Source organism: Ovis aries, chromosome 1 (genome assembly GCF_016772045.2).
Source record: "Ovis aries strain OAR_USU_Benz2616 breed Rambouillet chromosome 1, ARS-UI_Ramb_v3.0, whole genome shotgun sequence".
NCBI classification, from domain to species: Eukaryota; Metazoa; Chordata; class Mammalia; order Artiodactyla; family Bovidae; genus Ovis; species Ovis aries.
This window is the reverse complement of record NC_056054.1, coordinates 114,366,184-114,387,060: the sequence shown is the minus strand read 5'-3', so window position 1 is coordinate 114,387,060 and position 20,877 is coordinate 114,366,184. Positions and strand designations below refer to the sequence as shown.

The window sequence follows — 20,877 nt, the reverse complement described above, 5'->3', positions numbered from 1 at the left end:
GATACTGGATGCTTGGAGCTGGTGGACTGGAACAACCCAGAGGGGTGGTATGGGGAGGGAGGAGGGAGGGGGGTTCACTATGGGGAACACATGTATACCTGTGGCAGATTCATGTTGATGCATGGCAAAACCAATACTATATTGTAAAGTAATTAACCTCCAATTAAAATAAATTTATGTTTAAAAAAATGAAAAAAAAAATTGTACAAATAGTAAATGCTGGAGAGGGTGTGGAAAATATGGACTCCTCCTATGCTATTAGTGGGAATGTAAACTAGGACAGCCACTATGGAGAAGTGTATGCAGGTTACTTAAAAAAAACTAAAAATAGTTACCATATGATCCAGCAATCCTAGGCTTTCCTGATAGCTCAGTGGGTAAAGAATCCACCTGCAAGGCAGGAGACACAGGAGACATGGTTTGATTCCTGGGTTGGAAAGATCCCCTGGAGGAGGAAATGGCAACCCACTCCAATGTTCTCACCTGAGAAATCCCACAGAGCAGCTGGTGGGTCCAGTCCACAGGGTTGCAAAGAGTTGGACACGACTGAGAGACTAAACACAACACGAGCAATCCCACTCCTGGGCATATATCTGGAGGATGAGAACTAACTGGAAAAGATACATGCACCCCTGTGCTCACAGCAGCACCATTAGCCAAGACATCAAAGCCACCCAAACGTGACAGGTGAATGGATAAAGATGTGGTATATAAAAATGCTCAGCTACTCCTGAGTTCAGCTGACTACTACTCAGCCATTAAAAAGAATGAAATAATGCCATTTGCAGCAACATGGATGGACCTAAAGATTGTCATGAGTGAAATAAGTCAGAGAAAAGACAAATATCGCATGATAGCACTTATATGTGTAATCTAAAAATATGATACAATGAACTTATTTAAAACATATAAATAGATCCACAGAGATAGGAAACAAACTTAGGGTTAAGTAAGGGGATAGTGAGGGAGTAGAATTTAAATTAGCAGTTTGAGAGTAACAGATGCACTACAAATAAACAACAGATACAGACTACAAATAAATAAAACAAGGATCTACTATATAGTACAGGGAACTATATATTCAGTAACTTATTACTCTCTATGGTGGAAAAGAATCTGCAAAAGTGAGTATAACTGAATCACTTTGCTGTATGCCTGGAAACACTGTGAATCAACTATAATTTAAAAAAAAAAATTCCAGAAACAGAGACCACTCTCAGTCAGATAGCATGTGGTCACTCAGTGCCCCTTATTAGTCTCTAAAAAATACTGTGTAGTCATCGTTCTCAAAAAATGCTCTTTATTCATTCACATATATTACTGCATTTAATTCTCACTTCACATCCATGAACAGAGAACACAAGAAGATAATTATTCCACTTCACAGACAAAAAGCTTGAGATCCACAATAAAGTCCATCTTTCCAATTAACACTGAGTAAACACAGGAATGAAAACCAGCTCTGTGCTTTCAGCTCTCTATCTTCACCCTTCTTTTTCAAAGAGAATGGAGATTGGTCAGCTCTCATTTTCATGTATGTTTAAAGTTATTAAAAATATCTTTAGCAACAAACTTAGAGAAAGAATAACCAAAATTCCATACTTTAAAACATATAGACATTATATTTACATGTAATTTTTCATAGTAACTCATTTAAAATATTACTCTAATATTCCAGATATTGGTTGAACCACCTAGGCATTTTAGCATTTTGTCTTGACATCATGCAAACTCGTCCTAACCACTTTCGACCACTACTAATACTAAGAGACATTCCACCAGTAATTATTTAATTGAAAAACCTGAGTAAATTCACTGAAACAATTTGAGTAAATCATTTTTGGTGCAAGATTACATCCACTAAAATATGTCATGAAAACAAGTTGGTCAGTAATAAATTTGTAAACTGTGGTGAAGGTCAGGCCCACTATTAACATGGACTATCTCAATATCAATAAAAGATATTTTGCAAATAAAGGGAAAATAATTCAAGTGGCCCAAATACATATACTTTTGTTACTATGATGATTAATTACATGGGCATCTGTATTAGGATTTTTAAATGTGGCATGTGGAGGAAGAAATAAGTACAAGACCTAGGAAAACTACTTGTGAAGAACAATGCTAAGATTGCTACTCAGAAAATGAGTAGTGCTTCCTCCTTCTGGGACAGGTGAAAAGGAAAATCAGTGTGTCTGTGTCATAATTATTCAAGTCAACACCTCATCCCATGAAGTAGAGCTTGTGCTCTCATTAGCAAACAGATACTCAGTTGGGTGACTCTAGCATGACTTTGATAAAATATCAGATATTCTTTTCTCACATGCACACACAAACATAATCATAGAGGTGATTCTGCAATGAAGAGATCATCAGAAATCACTTTTTACCACAAATGCACATGGTCCAACTCAGGAGAAACCCACACACTCCAGAATCCACAAAAGGCACAATATGTTTCAGAGAGCATCATTTTCAGTTCTGGTTATTGGTTTTTTGAATGGTGACCCTAATCTGCTTTTCAAGTTTCAGTAACTTTTGGTAAAATTTTTCAGCAGTGTCTTCCTCTAGGTCCATCTGGAAAAGAAGCAAGATAGGCATGACTAGAAAGGGAAAAAAAAAAAATAGTATTTGAATAAAAGGAATCCATTTAACTAACAAGAAAGAGAATCCAAAAAAGGCCCAGTGGGAAAGCTGCAGTGGAAGCCATGTGGGGAATGTTAGGAGTCTTTTCTTTTTTTTTTTTTTTTTAACAACTGATACTTACCTCCTAGTAAGTAACTTCTTTAGTAAAAGAGCTCTGATCTTAGCTGAACTCCCTGCCCTACAGATGAAAGACTAAGTCTCCAGCCTTCACTGAAGCTAATGGTACCATGGACTAAATTCTGGAAGTGTGTGGTACTACCCAGGACTCTCTTTAAAGGTAATGAGGCACCCCTTTCTTTCTCCCTTCTTCGCACTGCTCTCCTGAACCATAAGAATGAGGGCCATACCTCAGGAATGACAGAGGGAACCTAGATACCTGACAATTTGCAAAGCTGCCAGGCCAGCCCAAAGCTGCCATTCTCCAAACTGCTTTACATGCAAGAAATATTAGCTTTTATCTTGCTTTATCCACTTTGCTTTACATTCTTCTGTTTTATGGAGAAAATTAATTTTAACTGATACATTGAATGCAAAGCAAACTTCCAGCCCCCAAAGCTAAAAGGCTATAAATTTAAGAAAACTTTAAAACATTTTGGAAAAACATTACATTCAATCATGTTAGCATTTTTTTCATGTTGTAACTGGAAAAGGAATTACAGCTCTCTTTAATTCAACCCAATCTTTAAACAGCAGAAAGCTGACTTCCTAAAAATAATCAAAGGTTAAAAACATACGGTAATGCATTTCTAAGAAATGCTAATATAGTCCTTTGGTTTATGGAATTAAACATTTTTTCCCCTTGGTAAATCAGCTATTCCTTTGAGATCAATAGATGTAAGTTCAAACAAATTCTGAGGACGTAAAAGTAAGCTTATTCGTTTACAATAGAGTTCCCAAGGTGGCTTCCCAGGTGGTGCTAGTGGTAAAGGACATGTCTGCCAATGCAGAAGACGCAAGCGATGCTGGTTCAATCCCTGGGTCAGGAAGATCACCTGGAGAAGGGAATCGCAACCCACTCCAGTATTGCTGCCTGGAGAATCCCATGGACAGAGGAGCCTGGCAGGCTACAGTCCATGGGGTCTCAAAGAGTTGGACATGACTGAAGCAACTGAGCACACAGCACAGACTTCCCAAAGAATTTCTTGGGATGTTGTTACGCATTCTTAAATTTTAAAAAGAAAAGAAAACATCATACAGTCAAAAACAACTTAGAAACAGCAGGAAGAAACATGTCAGGTGTTATTTCCTAACTGTATCAACTTCTCAAAGCCTTTGCTGGCATAATGTGCATTGGGTGGGTCTCTGAAAGGTGGGGAATATAATATGGAGCATTTCTCAGACTTACTTGGATGACAAATTGCTTTTCGCAAATCTTAAGGAACTAGTATCTCACATATAGTTTGGAAAACACTGGAGGTTCTTAGGTTCATTTTCAGTAAACAGATACTATGGGAAGTGGAGAGCATGGTTCCCTTTGACCTCAAGCTACTGACACATAGGCAAAGTCACTGTCAATTATGACTCTGCCTTAGCTGACTTATTTGCTTCAATCTAATTTTCCAGCAAATCTGGAAAACTCAACTGTGGCCACAGGACTGGAAAAGGTCAGTTTTCATTCCAATCCCAAAGAAAGGCAATGCCAAACAATGTTCAAACTGCCACACAATTGCACTCATCTCACATGCTAGCAAAGTAATGCTCACAATTCTCCAAGCCAGGCTTCAACAGTGTGTGAAACGTGAACTTTCAGATGTTCAAGCTGGTTTTAGAAAAGCCAGAGGAACCAGAGATCAAATTGTCAACATCACTGGATCATCAAAAAAGTAAGAGAGTTCCAGAAAAACATCGATTTCTGCTTTATTGACTATGCCAAAGCCTTTGACTGTGTGGATCACAATAAACTGTGGAACATTCTGAAAGAGATGGGAATGCCAGACCACCTGACCCGCCTCTTGAGAAACCTATATGCACATCAGGAAGCAACAGTTAGAACTGGACATGGAACAACAGACTGGTTCCAAATAGGAAAAGGAGTACGTCAAGGCTGTATATTGCCACCCTGCTTATTTAACTTCTATGCAGAGTACATCATGAGAAATGCTGGACTGGATGAAGCACAAACTGGAATCAAGATTGCTGGGAGAAATATAAGTAACCTCCAATATGCAGATGACACCCCCCTTATGGCAGAAAGCAAAGAAGATCTAAAGAGCCTCCTGATGAAAGTGAAAGAGGAGAGTGATAAAATTGGCTTAAAACTCAACATTGAGAAAATTAGATCATGGCATCTGGTCCCATCACTTCGGGGCAAATAGATGGGGAAACAATGGAAAGAGTGACAGACTTTATTTTCTTGGGTTCCAAAATTACTGCAGATGGTGACTACAGCCATGAAATTAAAAGATGATTGCTCTTGAAAGAAAAGATATGACCAACCCAGACAGCATATTAAAAAGCAGAAACATTACTTCGCCAACAAAGCTCCATCTAGTCAAAGCTTTGGTTCTTCCAATAGTCATGTATGGATGTGAGAGTTGGACTATAAAGAAAACTGAGTGCCAAAGAACTGATGCCTTTGAACTGCGGTATTGGAGAAGACTCTTGGGAGTCCCTTGGACTGCAAAGAGATCAAACCATCCATCCTAAAGGAAATCAGTCCTGAATATTCATTGGAAAGACTGATGCTAAAGCTGAAACTCCAATACTTTGACCACCTGATGCGAAGAACTGACTCATTTGAAAAGATTCTGATGCTGGGAATGATTGAAGGCAGGAGGAGAAGGGAACGACAGAGGATGAGATGGTTGGATAGCATCACCGACTCAATGGACATGAGTTTGAGTAAGCTCTGGAAGTTGGTGATGGACAGGGAAGCCTGGCATACTGCAGTCCATAGGGTTGCAAAGAGCTGGACACAACTGAGTGACTAAACTGAACTGAATTTTATTTTATGCCATTGCCTCCTCACAATAAGCTAGGCAGTGAAAAATGGGAGGCTGAAATAAACCTTATTCATGACAAAAATAAAACAAAATTGATCCTTATGGGGGTCAAAATAATTTTTTTCATTTTCTACTATGTAACTATATTTAATTTCGTTTTAGATAACAGAGTCTACAAAACACAGCACCCATTTTTCCAAACTCTGTCCCCTGCCTCTTCAAATACTGAACTATTAAAGCTAATAATTGTCAGTGAAACACAAAGGGAAGCTAACTTCAATCGTAAGATGCTTTATATTTCATTCAACTTGTGTCACATTTCTTGAGCATGTGCCATGTGCAAGGGAACTTGCAAGGAAAGTGGGTGTGATTCCCCTCTTCACAGAGCTTACCCTTGGAGCAAGGAGCCCACTGCTGTATGAGTTCTACCCAGAACTGGCATTCAGTTCAGTTCAGTACAGTCGCTCAGTCGTGTCTGACTCTTTGCAACCCCATGATTCGCAGCATGCCAGGCCTCCCTGTCCATCACTAACTCCTGGAGTTCACTCAAACTCACGTCCATTGAGTCGGTGATGCCATCCAGCCATCTCATCCTCTGTCATCCCCTTCTCCTCCTGCCCTCAATCCCTCCCAGCATCAGAGTCTTTTCCAATGAGTCAACTCTTCACATGAGGTGGCTAAAGTACTGGAGTTTCAGCTTTAGCATCATTCCTTCCAAAGAACACCCATGACTGATCTCCTTTTTTTTTTTTTTCCTGAACCTTACTGTGCCTCCATTTTCTTATCTGTAAAATGTAGATTATAATAATACACACTTCAGAATGGACTGGTTGGATCTCCTTGCAGTCCAAGGGACTCTCAAGAGTCTTCTCCAACACCACACTTCAAAAGCATCAATGCTTCAGTGCTCAGCTTTCTTCACAGTCCAACTCTCACATCCATACATGACCACTGGAAAAACCATAGCCTTGACTAGATGGACCTTTTTTGGCAAAATAAGGTCTCTGCCTTTAAATATGCTATCTAGGTTAGTCATAACTTTCCTTCCAAGGAGTAAGTGTCTTTTAATTTCATGGCTGCAATCACCATCTGCAGTGATTTTGGAGCCCCCCAAAATAAAGTTTGACACTGTTTCCATTGTTTGCCCATCTATTTCCCATGAAGTGATGGGACCAGATGCCATGATCTTCGTTTTCTGAATGTTGAGCTTTAAACCAACTTTTTCACTCTCGTCTTTCACTTTCATCAAGAGGCTTTTTAGTTCCTCTTCACTTTCTGCCATAAGGGTGGTGTCATCTGCATACCTGAGGTTATTGGTATTTCTCCCGGCAATCTTGATTCCAGCTTGTGCTTCTTCCAGCCCAGCGTTTCACATGATGTACTCTGCATATAAGTTAAATAAGCAGGGTGACAATATATAGCCTTGACATACTCCTTTTCCTATTTGGAACCAGTCTGTTGTTCCATGTCCATTTCTAACTGTTGCTTCCTGACCTGCATAGGAGGTCAAAAAAATCTAGTATGGAAGCACCTGACTCTATGTAAAAGGTCACATAAAAGCTGAGATCTTAAGAATAAATGGTAGGAATGAATCGGAAAAAAAGACAAGTAAAAGCAGTTGAGGTGGACAAAAGGTGTGCCAAGCTGAAAGGCAGGAGAGACCAGAAAGAAATGAAATTAGGCCAGTGTGATGGCAGAGAGGGAAGACTCACAGAAGAGAAGCTGGGCAGCTGGCAGGTGGTCAGGAACCCAGGGACCAGCCCACCATCAACCTCTTCAATGAAACAAAGCAAAGAGAGTCACCTTTTTGGACGTCACATAATTGCTTCCAAAGCCAGTGGTAGCACTCAGATATTTCACCAGAGGATTGAGAGACTCAGGCTTTTGGTGGAAAAGCCAGACCTGGAAAGGAAGGAGGGTGTCAATGACTCTTCTCTTCTGCCCAACTGAGTGAGACTGCAGGGGATTTTTAATCATCACTTCGGAGAGCCCCAAATTCTGACAACCCTCCTGAATAGCATCAGCTAACTGGCATGAACCACTACTATAATTTGAAGAAAGAAAGTAGAACAGCCCGCATAATAGTATCCTTTGAAAATTTTTAAGTAAAAGTTCCCATACTTAACTGACTCTTCCTTTAATCCTCAAATTAAAGCTCAGGACATGTGAACTGGAGCTCACTCCGAGAGGATACTCAGCTGACACCACAGCAAAGTACAGGTCACTGATGTAATATTTAATTTTATTAATAGATGACTATGTATATGTACAACAATCAAAAGATAGTAGTCAAAACTCTTCCTCCCTTTCAGTTTTCTAGCCGCCCAGTTCTCTCTGGAAGCAAGCACTCATGTTAGTATTCTGTATATTCTTCCAAAGAAAATGTATTTGGTTAAAAAAACAAATACATCCATTTCTCTCAGGCAAATGGAAGCAAAATATACACTATTCCACGCTTTACATTTTTCACTTGAACAACAGGCCTTAGAGATACTTTCAAACCAGTACATGAAAACTTCAATCTCTTTCAAAGTCGCATCCTTCTAAGGATGTGCCATAATTTACATAAAGTTTCCAACTAATACAGAGGTTTTCCCCAGTTTTTGCTATTACAAACATCACTGTGATGAATGATGGCTAAATCATTCTACGTAAGTTTGAGGATATCTTATTTATCTTAGATAAATACCAAAGATGGAATTGCTAGGTTTAAAGGTATGTGTATTTATCATATTGAATGATATTGCCAAAGAGCCCTTGACAGCCCTGTTATCAGTCTACTCTCTCCAGCAGTGTAGCAGAGTGCTCATTTCCCTAGATCCTTGCTAATATAGCATCAATACACTAACTTTCCAATCTTTGCTAATCAGAGGTGAAAGTTTTTCATTATAGTTTTAATTTGCATTTCTCTTAAGATTAGGCATTTCTTCATATGATCACAAGTTTCAAAACTCTCTGTTCATGTCCTCTGCCCATTGTTCCAATAGGTTGTTTTCCTTGATTTGTTGATGTTCCTTAACAATTAAGAAAATTTCGTAATTTTAGTAAAATTACTAGTAAATTTAGTAAATTTTAGTAAAATTTAGTAATTTACAGTTAATCAAAATTGTAGGTTTGATTTGCATTTCTCTAATAATGAGCGATGTTGAGCATCTTTTCATGTGTTTGTTAGCCATCTGTATGTCTCCTTTGGAGAAATGTCTGTTTAGGTATTTTTCTCACTTTTTGATTGGGTTGCTTGTTTTCCTGATATTGAGTTGTATGGGCTGCTTGTATATTTTGGAAATTAATCCTTTGCCAGTTGTTTCATTTGCTATTATTTTCTCTCACTCTGAGGGGTGTCTTTTCACTTTGCTTATAGTTTCCTTTGCTGTGCAAAAGCTTTTAAGTTTAATCAGGTCCCACTTGTTTCTTTTTGTTTTTATCTTTGTTACTCTAGGATCACAGAGGATCTTGCTTTGAATTATGTCATCGAGTGTTCTGCCTATGTTTTCCTCTATGAGTTTTATAGCTTCTGGTCTTACATTTAGGTCTTTAATCTATTTTGAGTTTGTCTTTGTGTATGGTGTTAAGAAGTATTCTAATTTCATTCTTTTACATGTAGCTGTCCAGTCTTCCCAGCACCATGTACTGAAGAGGCTGTCTTTGCCCCATTGTATACTCTTGCCTCCTTTGTCAAAAATAAGGTACCCACAGGTGCATGGGTTTATTTCTGGGCTTTCTATCTTGTTCCATTGGTCTATATTTCTGTTTTCGTGCCAGTGCCATACTGTCTTGATGACTGTAGCTCTGTCACAATATGAAGTCAGGAAGGTTGATTCCTCCAGCTCCAGTCTTCTTTTTCAAGACTGCTTTGGCTATTCTAGATCTTCTGTGTTTCCATATGAATTGTGAAATTTTTTGTTCTAGTTCTGTGAAAAATGCCATTGGTAATTTGATAGGGATCACATTGAATCTATAGGTCACATTGGTAGTATAGTCATTTTCACAACATTGCTTCTTCCTACCCAAGAACATGGAATATCTCTTCATCTGTTTATGTCGTCTTTGATTTCTTTCATCAGTATCTTATGATTTTCACCAGCTAGAATGGCCATCATCATAAAGTCTACAGACAATAAATGTTGGAGAGGGTGTGGAGAAAAGGGAATGCTCTTGCATTGTTGGTGAGAATGTAAATTGATACAGCCACTACAGAAGACAGTATGGAGGTTCCTTAAAAAACTAGGAATAAAACCACCATATGACCCAGCAATCCCACTCCTAGGCATTCACCCTGAGGAAACCCTGAGGAGGAAAAAGACACATGTATTCCATTGTTCATTGTAGCACTATTTATAATAGCTAGAACACTGAAGCAATCTAGATGCCCATCAACAGATGAATGGATAAAGAAGTTGTAGTATATATACACAATGGACTACTACTCAGACATTAAAAGGAATGCATTTGAGTCAGTTCTGATGAGGTGGATGAACCTAGAAACTATTATACACAGTAAAGTGAGTCAGAAAGAGAAAGATAAATACCATATTCTAATGCACATATACAGAATCTAGAAAAATGGTTCTTAATAATTTATTTACAGGGCAGCAATGAAGAAACAGACATAGAGAATAGATTTATGGACATAGGGAGAGGGAAGGAGAGGGTCTAATGCATGGAAAGAATAACATGGAAACTTATATCACCATATGTAAAATAGATAGCCAATGGGGATTTGCTGTATGGCTCAGGAAACTCAAACAGGGGCTCTGTATCAAACTAGAGGGGTGGGATGGGGAGGGAGATGGGAGGGAGGTTCAAAAGGGAGGGGATATATATATACCTATGGCTGATTCATGCTTGACAGAAAACAACAAAATTCTGTAAAGCAATTATCCTTCAATAAAATTTTTTTTTAAAAAGAGCATGTGCTTTGTAAGCGTAGGTGAAAGAGGGCCACATCTTTTGTTCTTTGCCTATAGGAGGCCTCAAAATCTTTTTTGTTTCCTTATTGTATTTTTCATTGAAACATAATGGCTTTACAATAGTGTGTTAGTTTCTGCTGTACAATGAAGTGAGAAGTTAATCAGCTATATGCTTATCAAGTTCTAATGCCTTAAACTCCAAAAACTTTTTTGTACTGTTTTGTTTTTAACAGGATTTTATAATGAGAGCCGAGCATTTTATGGTAATGACCAATGCATAAAATAAAATAAACTATATAGTCTTTGTGATGAAAAAAGAAGAAAAGAAAATTTAACCTTTATCTATGTTACGGGTAGCAAGTATTTTTCTTCCATTTTGTGGTAAATCTTTTGAGTATCTATATAGTGAGAATTTTAGTCATGTCATTTTTTTTTTACTTTTATTTACTCAAATTTTTCAGTTTTTTAGAGTTCCTGGGAATACTTAACCCTCTGCACTCTTAATTATTTTAAAATGTCCCCATATTTTTTCTAAGTAACTATACATTCTTACTTTTATACATAAATCTTTCAGTTTACCTAGAATTTTATTTGACTGTAAGGTATGTAGAAAAGATATTATTCTATTTTTTGGCAGCATTTGTTGAATAAACCATCTTTACCCTCACTGATTTTCTTCATCATCATAATATACCAAACAACCTATATGCTTTGGGTCTATCCTAAACTTTCTATTTTATTCCACTGAGCTGTCAGTTCACATGCCAACACTGCATTATTTTCATTAAGATGATTTTCTTTAAAATCTTAAATGCTGAAATACACAAAATCCTTTACAATAAGCCTTCTCTCATTTACTCCTGTAATTCCTATTTTACAGCTAATAATAAAAGGCTTAGGCAAGTAAATAATGTGCCCAAGAGTTCACAGTCAGAAACTGGAGAACTGGAATTTGAACAGAATTACTATAATTCTACAGTCCACATTCATAACCACTGTGTTCTAGGCCACTCAAGCTCAGCCCATTTAAGGAGATAAAATTTATTCAGCCAAAGGTTGAAGAGATTTTTGCTACACATGTGGTGTGCTCAAACCCTTATCTGTATCCACAACATATACAATCATCACTAGGTGGTAATGACATCCTACTCATCCACACTGAAGGAAATTACAGCAGGTCAGAAACTTTTTGAACATGACACTAGGGACAAGCCACTCATCTTGCCAAATTCAACCTATCCTTCAGAGCCCAGATAAGCCTGACTCAGTAAACAGAGCCTGCTCCAACTAGTCCAGCCCCATGGTGATCCTCCTTTCTGACCAATCCTTGAGTACTTGCCACCAGATGATAGAATGTCTTAATTTCTTGTCTATTTTCTCAATTCATTCTTTTTTTTAAACATGACTCTAAGCTCCTTAGCAACTGGAGATTCTGAATTTTAACTATTCCTATTCCTCTGACACAATATAATCTTGACCTCTAGATTTGACTTTCAGTTTCATAAATGTGTGGAAGGAGTAACCGCTAAATGATCATTCATTATTTTAAATGGCTTGACAAATATATTAAGAAATAAGCAAAATTAGTTTAAAAGTATTTGCTTCTATTATCAATTTGTCTCTCTACAATAAATGAATTTCTTTCTGCAATGTTTACCAGAACAAGAGTGCCAAGTCAATTCCCTTAGTGTTTTCCAGAGTTAATTTCAACTCAGCTATGATTTAAGAATCTGTTAAGTATGAACACTATAGTGATAGGCTCTCAGGTTTCCAAAACACAGAGCAATAATTCTGAAGGAGCTAAGTAGAGTAAGGGAAACGCACACACAGAACTGACTTTTATCTAATACAGTGGAATTTCAACCAGATGGTATAAAACACAGAGGACAAATAAATTTCATCTTGTATGACAATTTTCATCCACTGGTAGGGAATGTCTTTGGGGCCTTTAGTTGAAAAATATTCAGAGACATCATTTATGTACAACAGAACAGAGTATTATGATCCATTTGTAATGCCTGCCATTAATGAGGAGACACATGTAGTCCATCTGCATGAGTGACTTAAGGAAACAAACTGGCTTTCTAATCAAGTTGATAACTCAGTTCTCTATTATTAATACAGGAAAAGAGAATCTTCATTTTGGGAAATGGGGTTGGGCTTTGTTGCCTCTACTCTTGACCCATGAAACACACTTTCTCCGTGGGAAATCTCACACTGACTGCCCAGCCAACATCTTGCTTTGCCTGCCCTACAGTATTCCACGCTCCGCTCTCCTCTGGCTGCTCACGCCTCTTGCTTCTACAGAAGTGCTGACCCCAGAACCACAGTACTCAGTGCCAGGAAACATACTGAACTTTCAAAGTTCACTCCTAATGACCAGCATTTCACCTTATGATTCACCTTAGTCCTAAATAGGACCTTGCTTATACAGAGCCTGTTCTCAACTTTTCTGTTAAGATGGTTTCCAATCCAGTGAACTTACAGTCTACATCCGTGAAATGAATACAACATGTTAAAACTCTAGTAACATACCAGTGCTTCTGTTCCATTGTGAGGTGTCAACGTGAAAGCATTTGCAAAAAAGCGTAACTGAGAAAAAGAAAACAGTAGTCATTTGGTGGTGGTCTTAGCAGCAGCAGAGTTACAAAAGTATTATCCATTTAAATGTTTAAAAAAGACAAACTGCATTTCTTATTATAGAGTATTTTTTCAGTTTCAGAAAATAAATCTAAACAAGAAATAATTTCCGTCATTTAATCTCCATTACTCCAAGTCAACCACTTTTAACAGGAAGGCATATGTCCTTCTCATCTTTTTCCCAAGCCTGCCATAAACAGAAGGTTATGTCTTCCTGAGCTCTACAAGGGAAGGACATTTCCTGAAAGCAGCATTTTCTATTGAGTGCTGGAGGGATGCTCAAAATACAAACAAAACAAACAAGCAAAATCATGATACTGTGATCATACAATCCACAATCATGCCCTCCTTGGGAAATTTTAATGCAACTGACTGTATTAAAAGCTCAGAGAAATCCAGTTTGATATCACTTAACACAGGTTTCTGAAAATTATATAATCATAGAACGCCTGGGCTATATGGTGTGTGATCAAAGAAACATTCCCTTAACGAAAAGTGCACACTAAGATGGTGGTACAGTGGGAGTATCAGGCAGTATGAAGCAGAGGTTACATGGTAAGTAACATCAAAACTTTTGAGTGAAATGAAATTCTGCCAATTCTTCAAGTTCAATTACTTAAAGCACTTCCCAACCCTTAAACATCTTTTTGGTTCCAACTTGAACAGCTTAAGTAAATTAAGAGAAGGAGCTTTTATCACTTACCAGCCATATGATTGGCATGATTAACATCCACACAAAGGGAGGTAGAATTCCATATGTCAAATTGGTCAGCATCGTACCTGGGCACACTACACTGGAATACAGACCCTGGGGGCACAGAGAGGGGTAGAAGTTCATTTTAATTCAATACACATTGAGCCTGCCTCTATGTCCATTAATAAAGGAGAAACACAAGTGAGCCAGGAAGCCAGAGAGCCAAGGCTTGATGCTCTAAGCTGTCCTTGCAGCTGGGTAGACCATTTTAGTTTAAGAATCACGTAGTGAAAACTCACTATGAGAGATATGCGATAAAGTCTTTTATTCTCAAGTAACAAAGAGTAACCAAGCTTGAAGCTGGATGAGAAAAGTAAGACTGGTTACCTGAGTTTTCCATGGCTTAACTGAAGATCAGTTGACCAATCAAAATGAGCAGTTAGAGATAAGAAAGCCATACAAAGAAAGTCTTAGCCTGAAAGAAGTTTTTACTCTAGTAAATACAGACAGTTAAACCTCAAGTGTGTCTCTGTTTCCTGCAGGAACACAAGGCCTAGGGCTCTAGCTTGAGGCACCAAAGAGGTGGGTATGATTCCACAAAGACCTCCTCTAACTGAGGATCTCTAAATAAGGTTCTTAGCCCTGGACTCGTCATTTTATAAAGATCCCTTCTATAAAAAGAGCCCCAGTTAACACATGGCACATATTAATAACAGAAAGGGTGCTTGATGGTCTATAGTAATCCTTAGAACACTGGGATTTGTTTAACTAGTTTACTTGGTTTAATTTTTAACACATTTCACCTTATTTTGATATTGACTATTTTAATTCATGGGCGTCCCTGCTGGCTCAGCTGGTAAAGAATCTGCCTGCAATGTGGGAGACCTGGGTTCTATCCCTGGGTTGGGAAGATCGCCTGGAGAAGGGAAAGGCTACCCACTCCAGGATGTCAGCTGGACATGACTGACTTTTACTTTCGCTTTCACTTTAATTCATATTTTTATTACTTTTAACTTTTTTTTTCCTTTTAAACAAAAATAGAAAGTGCCAGGATAGCACAGTCAGTTCAGGGGACAGAAAGCACCCTGAGTGTCAGAAGCTAGAAGGTTGGCTTCCTTTATTTACTGCTGCAGGGCCTGGAGGTGCCTGACATGGATAATTTAGACCTGAGAATCCCCTTGATTTACCAGCAGTCCTCTGAAAAAAGTCAGGAACTTTATAGACTAAAAATTCTTCCCAAATATTTTGCCCCAAAGATAGCTAAGGAGAATTTCTTATTCTGGAAACTAGCCAGGGACAGTTAGGACATATTCAGCCCTAAATGAAGACATCTGTGAACTAAAATTCAGGGCTTTCAACACACACGACTTTCTGACATTGAGCAACAGAAGAAACAAGCAAGGAGGCCATCTTAATCTAAACTGAAGTCCCTTCACATATTTGATCTGAAAGAATGAGTGTGATGACCCTGAGTGTTTCTCAAAGCTATGTGACAGGAGGAGGCATTCATGGACAGGTAAAGTCTGTCAGGCAGCCTATAGGGATCCAACATTTCCAGTCACACAAGTCTTCGAAGGGAGGCAGTTCTTTCTTAGCTACTTCTTTCTTCATAAAAGCCAAAGTAGAAACATCATGAGCTACAAACCGATCAAACAGATTTTAAAGGAGCTGGCAGCATTGGCTAAATCTTTTTTTTTTTTTTTTTTTAAGATGAAATCCCAAAACTCGACAAAGAGACAAGCAAAATTTCAGAGCTTTTTATGAAGAAAGACGCTAAATCCACTCTGACCTTATCCCTAAAAGGGAGTTTCCAGAGGACAAGCAGTTGTGACAAGTTTTTAAACATCCCAAGAAATCTCAGGAGGAGGCTCACATCTGGACCAACACACTGAGCCTGAATAATAACAATAATAACGGCCAACAAACAAACACATAGCACATGCATGAACAGATGCAGCCACATGACCAGACACCTACACCCATGAGCACATAACCACAGTCACCTTCATACACATGTTCACAAACCCACAAAACCCACACCTGTGCACGTGGCTAGGCACACTCACGCATGTATGCATGCACATAAGTACACATATGTACAGATACATACATATACACACGCACATTCTAACACAAAGCTTTGTTGTGAATGCTTCATACCACTCCAATCACTCAATCCTCCCAGCAAATCTATGGAGCAAACACTATTACTAACCCTGTTTCTCAGATGAGGAAACTGGAAGTACAAAGACATTAAATAATCTGTCCAAGGTGACAGAGCCAGGATTCAAAAGCAGTTCTAGAGAACATGCTCATAGCTTCTACTTTTATACCATCCTCTTCACTAAGAAGTTTAATCCTAAGAGCCAGTTCTCAGAAGTGAGAATTCCAGCTGATGAAGGTCTCCATTCCAGAATCAACCAGGTCTACACCATTACATAAGGTTTAGACTGCTCTATCTAATGGATGATCGAAAACAGCCCCATAAGGGCAAATAGTTTCTGCACTGTCTTTTATTTCTCCTTCCTCCTCAATTCTAAGCCTGGGTCAGTACCCTAAAAATGGTCACCTTTTATTCATATTGTCAGAGTTTTATTTCTCCCCAGCCCCACATTCAACAAACACAGTCAAAGCAAACAAAGGAAAATGCCCACAGGAGAGACTGGAGATTTCCAGTTAAAATTTTGGACCTGGGCAAGAAAAACATACAAAGAAGCACTAAGTTCAAGATCACAGAGGCCACAGAAGCCAGCGTGTCTGACAAGGGTTGCTCTCTAAGCCCAGTCCTCACAAAGACAGACCTCTGCAGCCTCACCAGAGATCCTCATTCTCCAAGGGCTTTCTAACTGCCAGCTGTCCTGTAACACTGGACGTAACACTGGGAGGCAGCACGGCTTGATGGGAAAAGTCCAAGCTTGAAGTTAGACAGCCTTGAGCTCAGCTCTGAGCTCTACCCTTTACTGACCATGTGACTTCTGGGGAAATGATTTTAATAAGGACTCCAAACTTTAGTGTCCTCGTATGAAAATGGAAATACTGAGACCCACCTCACTGTGACAGGAAAGGTATTAAATGACACACATGGCAAATGCTTAATAGGAGCTATTGACGTCGTTAGTGTCATTCTGTTATATAAGTTATAGCTCCAGAGGAGCTACAGACTGGTAAATGAACCCCCACATACCTACAAGTCCGGAGCTCATTATCTCTGCCCTAAGACTTCCTATACATCAACTGCCACTCTTTGTCATGTCTTACCTTGTCCTCACAGCAATCCTGCTCAAGAAACAATATTTCATCTTCACACTACAACAGAGAGCCAGCCATTTAACTAAGCAGTCAGTGCTGGTTCAGCAAACACTGCCCTGCCATCTCCATATCGCTGAGACAGGCTACCTGATGGTTGAAGTTTCTGTTCAAAGCCACACTCAGAAGGTCAATAGCGTATTTGGAAGAGCTGTAGGGCTCCTGGCCTTTGCTGTGCTGGACATCCTCAAGGCTGAAATTAGATTTCTTTGCATTGCGAGATGATGTCCAAATGAGCTGAGACGGACTCTCACTGTGACATAGGAGAGATTCTAGTTCCTGAATCTGAATGAGGAATAAAAGAAACAACAACAAAAAAAGTATCAAAATATACTAAGGGATTACAAGATAACAATTTTGAAACCAATATATATGTACATTAAAATTGAACAGGTGTGTCCTTGGTAGAGTGGGACACAAGTAAGCAAGAGAAGGAGTTTAGACTGATCCATGTGGTAAGGGATTAGAGTCAGAGACATCAGTGTGAGCTCATGTTTAGCTTAATAAAGATTCAGATGATTACATACAAAATATTTATAAATGGGTTAGCACGCACATAGATATTTCCTTGAATTCCAGAAAAACATCTACGTCTGTTTCATCAATTACGCTACAGCCTTTGACTGTGTGCAACATAACAAACTGTGGAAAGCTCTTAAACAGATGGGAACACCAGACCATCTTACCTATCTTCTAAGAAATCTGTATGTGGGTCAAGAAGCAACAGTTAGAACCCTGTATGGAACAACCGATTAGTTCAATGAGAAAGGAGTAGGACAGGGCTGTCTGCTGTTACCCTGTTTGTTTAACCTATGTGCTGGGCATATCATGAGAAATGTCAGGCTGGATGAGTTACAAGCTGGAATCAAGATAGGAGGGAGAAACAACAACCACCTCAGATATGTGGATGATACCACTCTAATGGCAGAAAGCAAAGCAGAACTACAGAGACTCATGATGAGGGTAAAGGAGGAGAGTGAAAGAGCTGGCTTAAAACTAAATATTAAAAAAAACTAAGATCATGGCATCCAGCCCCATTACTTCATGGCAAACTGAAGGGGAAATGGTGGAAGCAGTGACAGATATCCTCTTCTTGGGCTCTAAAATCACTGTGGATGGTGACTGCAGCCATGAAATCAGAAGACAATTGCTTCTCGGCAGGAAAGCTATGACAAAGCTAGACAGTATGTTGAAAACAGAGACATTACTCTGCCAAAAAGGTCTGTATAGTCAAGGCGATGGTCTTTCCAGTAGTCAAGTACGGTTGTGAGAACTGGACCATAAAGAAGGCAGAATGCCAAAGAATTGATGCCTTCAAGCTGTGGTGCTGGAGAAGACTCCTGAGAATCCCCTGGACAGCAAGGAGATTATACTAGTCAAATCTTAAGGAAAGTCAACCCTGAATGCTCACTGGAAGGACTGATACTGAAGCTGAAGCTCTAGCATTTTTGTCCTCTGATGCAAAAAGCCAACTCACTGGAAAAGTCCCTAACGCTGGGAAAGATGGAGGGGAGAAAGAGAAGAGGGCATCAGAGGATGAGATGGCTGGATGGCATCACAGATGAAATGGACATGAACTTGGGCAAGCTTTGGGAGATGAAGGACAGGGAGGCCTGGTGTGCTACAGTTCCATGGGGCTGCAAAGAGTCAGACATGACTGACAGACTGAACAAAAACAAGATATGTCCTTGCTCTGTGAGCTGAGAGGGCCTACAAGCACATGCTATCTCAACAGCAAGGAGCACCAGATCTTGGTTTCTAAAACCATTCTCCAACAAAAGGAAACAGATCTCCCAGAGAAATGTCTGATTCTGAGACTGGGATAGGAAATATATAACATGAGTCTTAAACATCATGTGGTGTCAGGGAGGACATGCACAGAACAAAACCAGAAACCCACAATGATGAGGCTATGTCAAAGATATAGAAGTGCCACAGGATAGAAAGCCTAGAAATAAACCCACCCACCTACGGTCAAGTAATCTACAAGCGAAGGAAGCACATACAGTGCGAAAAGAAGGTCTCTTCAATACCTGGCATGGGGAAGACTGGACAGCTACATGCAAGTGAATGAAATTAAAACATTCTCTAATACCACATTCAAAAATAAACTCAAAATGGATGAAAGATCTAAATGTAAGACCAGAGACTATAAAAGTCCTGTAGGAAAACGTAGGCAGAATACTCTTTGACATAAATCGCAGCACTATTTTTTTGGATACACCTCCTAGAGTAATGTAAATAAAAACAAAGCTAAAAAAATGGGATCTAGTTAAACTTAAAAGCATTCGCACAGGAAAGGAAACAATAAATTGAAAAATAAATTGAAAAAATTTATTTCTCCAAAATAAATTGGAGAAAATACTTACAAACAATGCAACCCATAAGGGATTAATTCCAAAATATACAGCCTATTCAGCTCAATGTCAAAAAACAAACAACCCAATCAAGATATGGGTAGACAATCTAAACAGACATTTCTCCAAAGAAGATACACAGATGGCCAAGAGGCACATGAAAAGATTTTTAACATCATTCATTATTAGAGAAATGCTAATCAAAACTATTAATACAATGAGGTATCACCTCACACCAGTCTACAAATAACAAATGCTGGAATGGGTACAGAGAAAAACGAAACCTCTTAAACTGCTGATGGGAATATAAATTGGTACAGCCACTATGGAGAACAGTGCGACAAGCTCTACTAAAAACAGAGCTGCCAAAATGTACTTCAAAAAGACACGTACACTTTGATGCACGTTGCTGCACTATTTCCAATAGCCGAGACGTGGAAACCACCTAAATGCCCACTGATAGATGAATGGATCAAGATGTGGTGTGTGCATACGCACAAGCGCACATATCACTCAGCCATAAAACGAACAAAATAATGCCATCTGCAGCAACATGGATGAACCTAGAGATTATCCTACTAAGTGAAGTCAGAGAAAGACAAATACATGATAGCACTTATATGTGAAATCTAGAAAAAAGGGACACAAAAGGATTTACTTACAAAACAGAACTAGACTCACAGACGCAGAAAACAAATTTGCAGTTACCCAACGGTAAAGGTGGGAGGGACACACTACTATATAACATAGATAACCAACAAGGACCTACTGTATAGCACAGAGAACTATACTCAATATTTTGTAATAACCTATATAGGAAAAGAATCTGAAGAAGATATGTGTGTATACAGATACACACACACATATGCATGTGTATACAACCTCATCATTTTTCTGTACACCTGAAACTAATACAACATTGCAAATCAACTATACTTCAATAAAGTTTTTGAAAAAGATATAAAAGTTCCAACTGAAAGAGGTCCAATGGCCCAAGCTAAAATAATTCGAGTAAGAAAATAATGTTTATAATTCAAAGGAGAAAATACATATCCATGAATCTGCATGGATGTAACAAATGCCTTTATTCAGGCATTTGTTACATCACTGACTCGATGGACATGAGTCTGAGTGAACTCCGGGAGTTGGTGATGGACAAGGAGGCCTGGCGTGCTGCAATTCATGGGGTCGCAAAGAGTTGGACAAGACTGAGCGACTGAACTGAACTGAAGGAATAATAGGCCAATAAACAAGTGGCTGAATAAAGAATTAAGTGGAGGAGAACAGACAAATCTCCCTTGCAGAAAAACTCCAAACAATTCATATAGCTACTCCATGTTTAAGAAGGCCAAGCACAACCAAGTGTCAGCTACACAACGCAA

General features: G+C 38.9%; 1 protein-coding gene across 4 annotated transcripts in view; it reads right to left on the bottom strand.

The window, feature by feature from the left end:
* Nucleotides 1–1,283: 1,283 nt before the first annotated feature.
* The window catches only part of HSD17B7 (hydroxysteroid 17-beta dehydrogenase 7), a 31,108-nt gene continuing 11,514 nt past the window's right edge, over nucleotides 1,284–20,877 (bottom strand). Inside the window, exons 5-10 of one of the 4 annotated variants that reach the window (XM_042257093.1) lie at nucleotides 17,229–17,423; nucleotides 13,842–13,946; nucleotides 13,034–13,090; nucleotides 7,392–7,490; nucleotides 6,893–6,971; nucleotides 1,284–2,577 (exon numbers count right to left, since the gene is read on the bottom strand). In XM_042257093.1, coding sequence (XP_042113027.1) covers nucleotides 2,552–2,577; nucleotides 6,893–6,971; nucleotides 7,392–7,490; nucleotides 13,034–13,090; nucleotides 13,842–13,946; nucleotides 17,229–17,423 — 561 coding nt within the window. In that variant the 3' untranslated portion in view covers nucleotides 1,284–2,551. The other 3 variants (XM_004002714.4, XM_060415703.1, XM_012185242.5) reach the window with 3 other exon arrangements.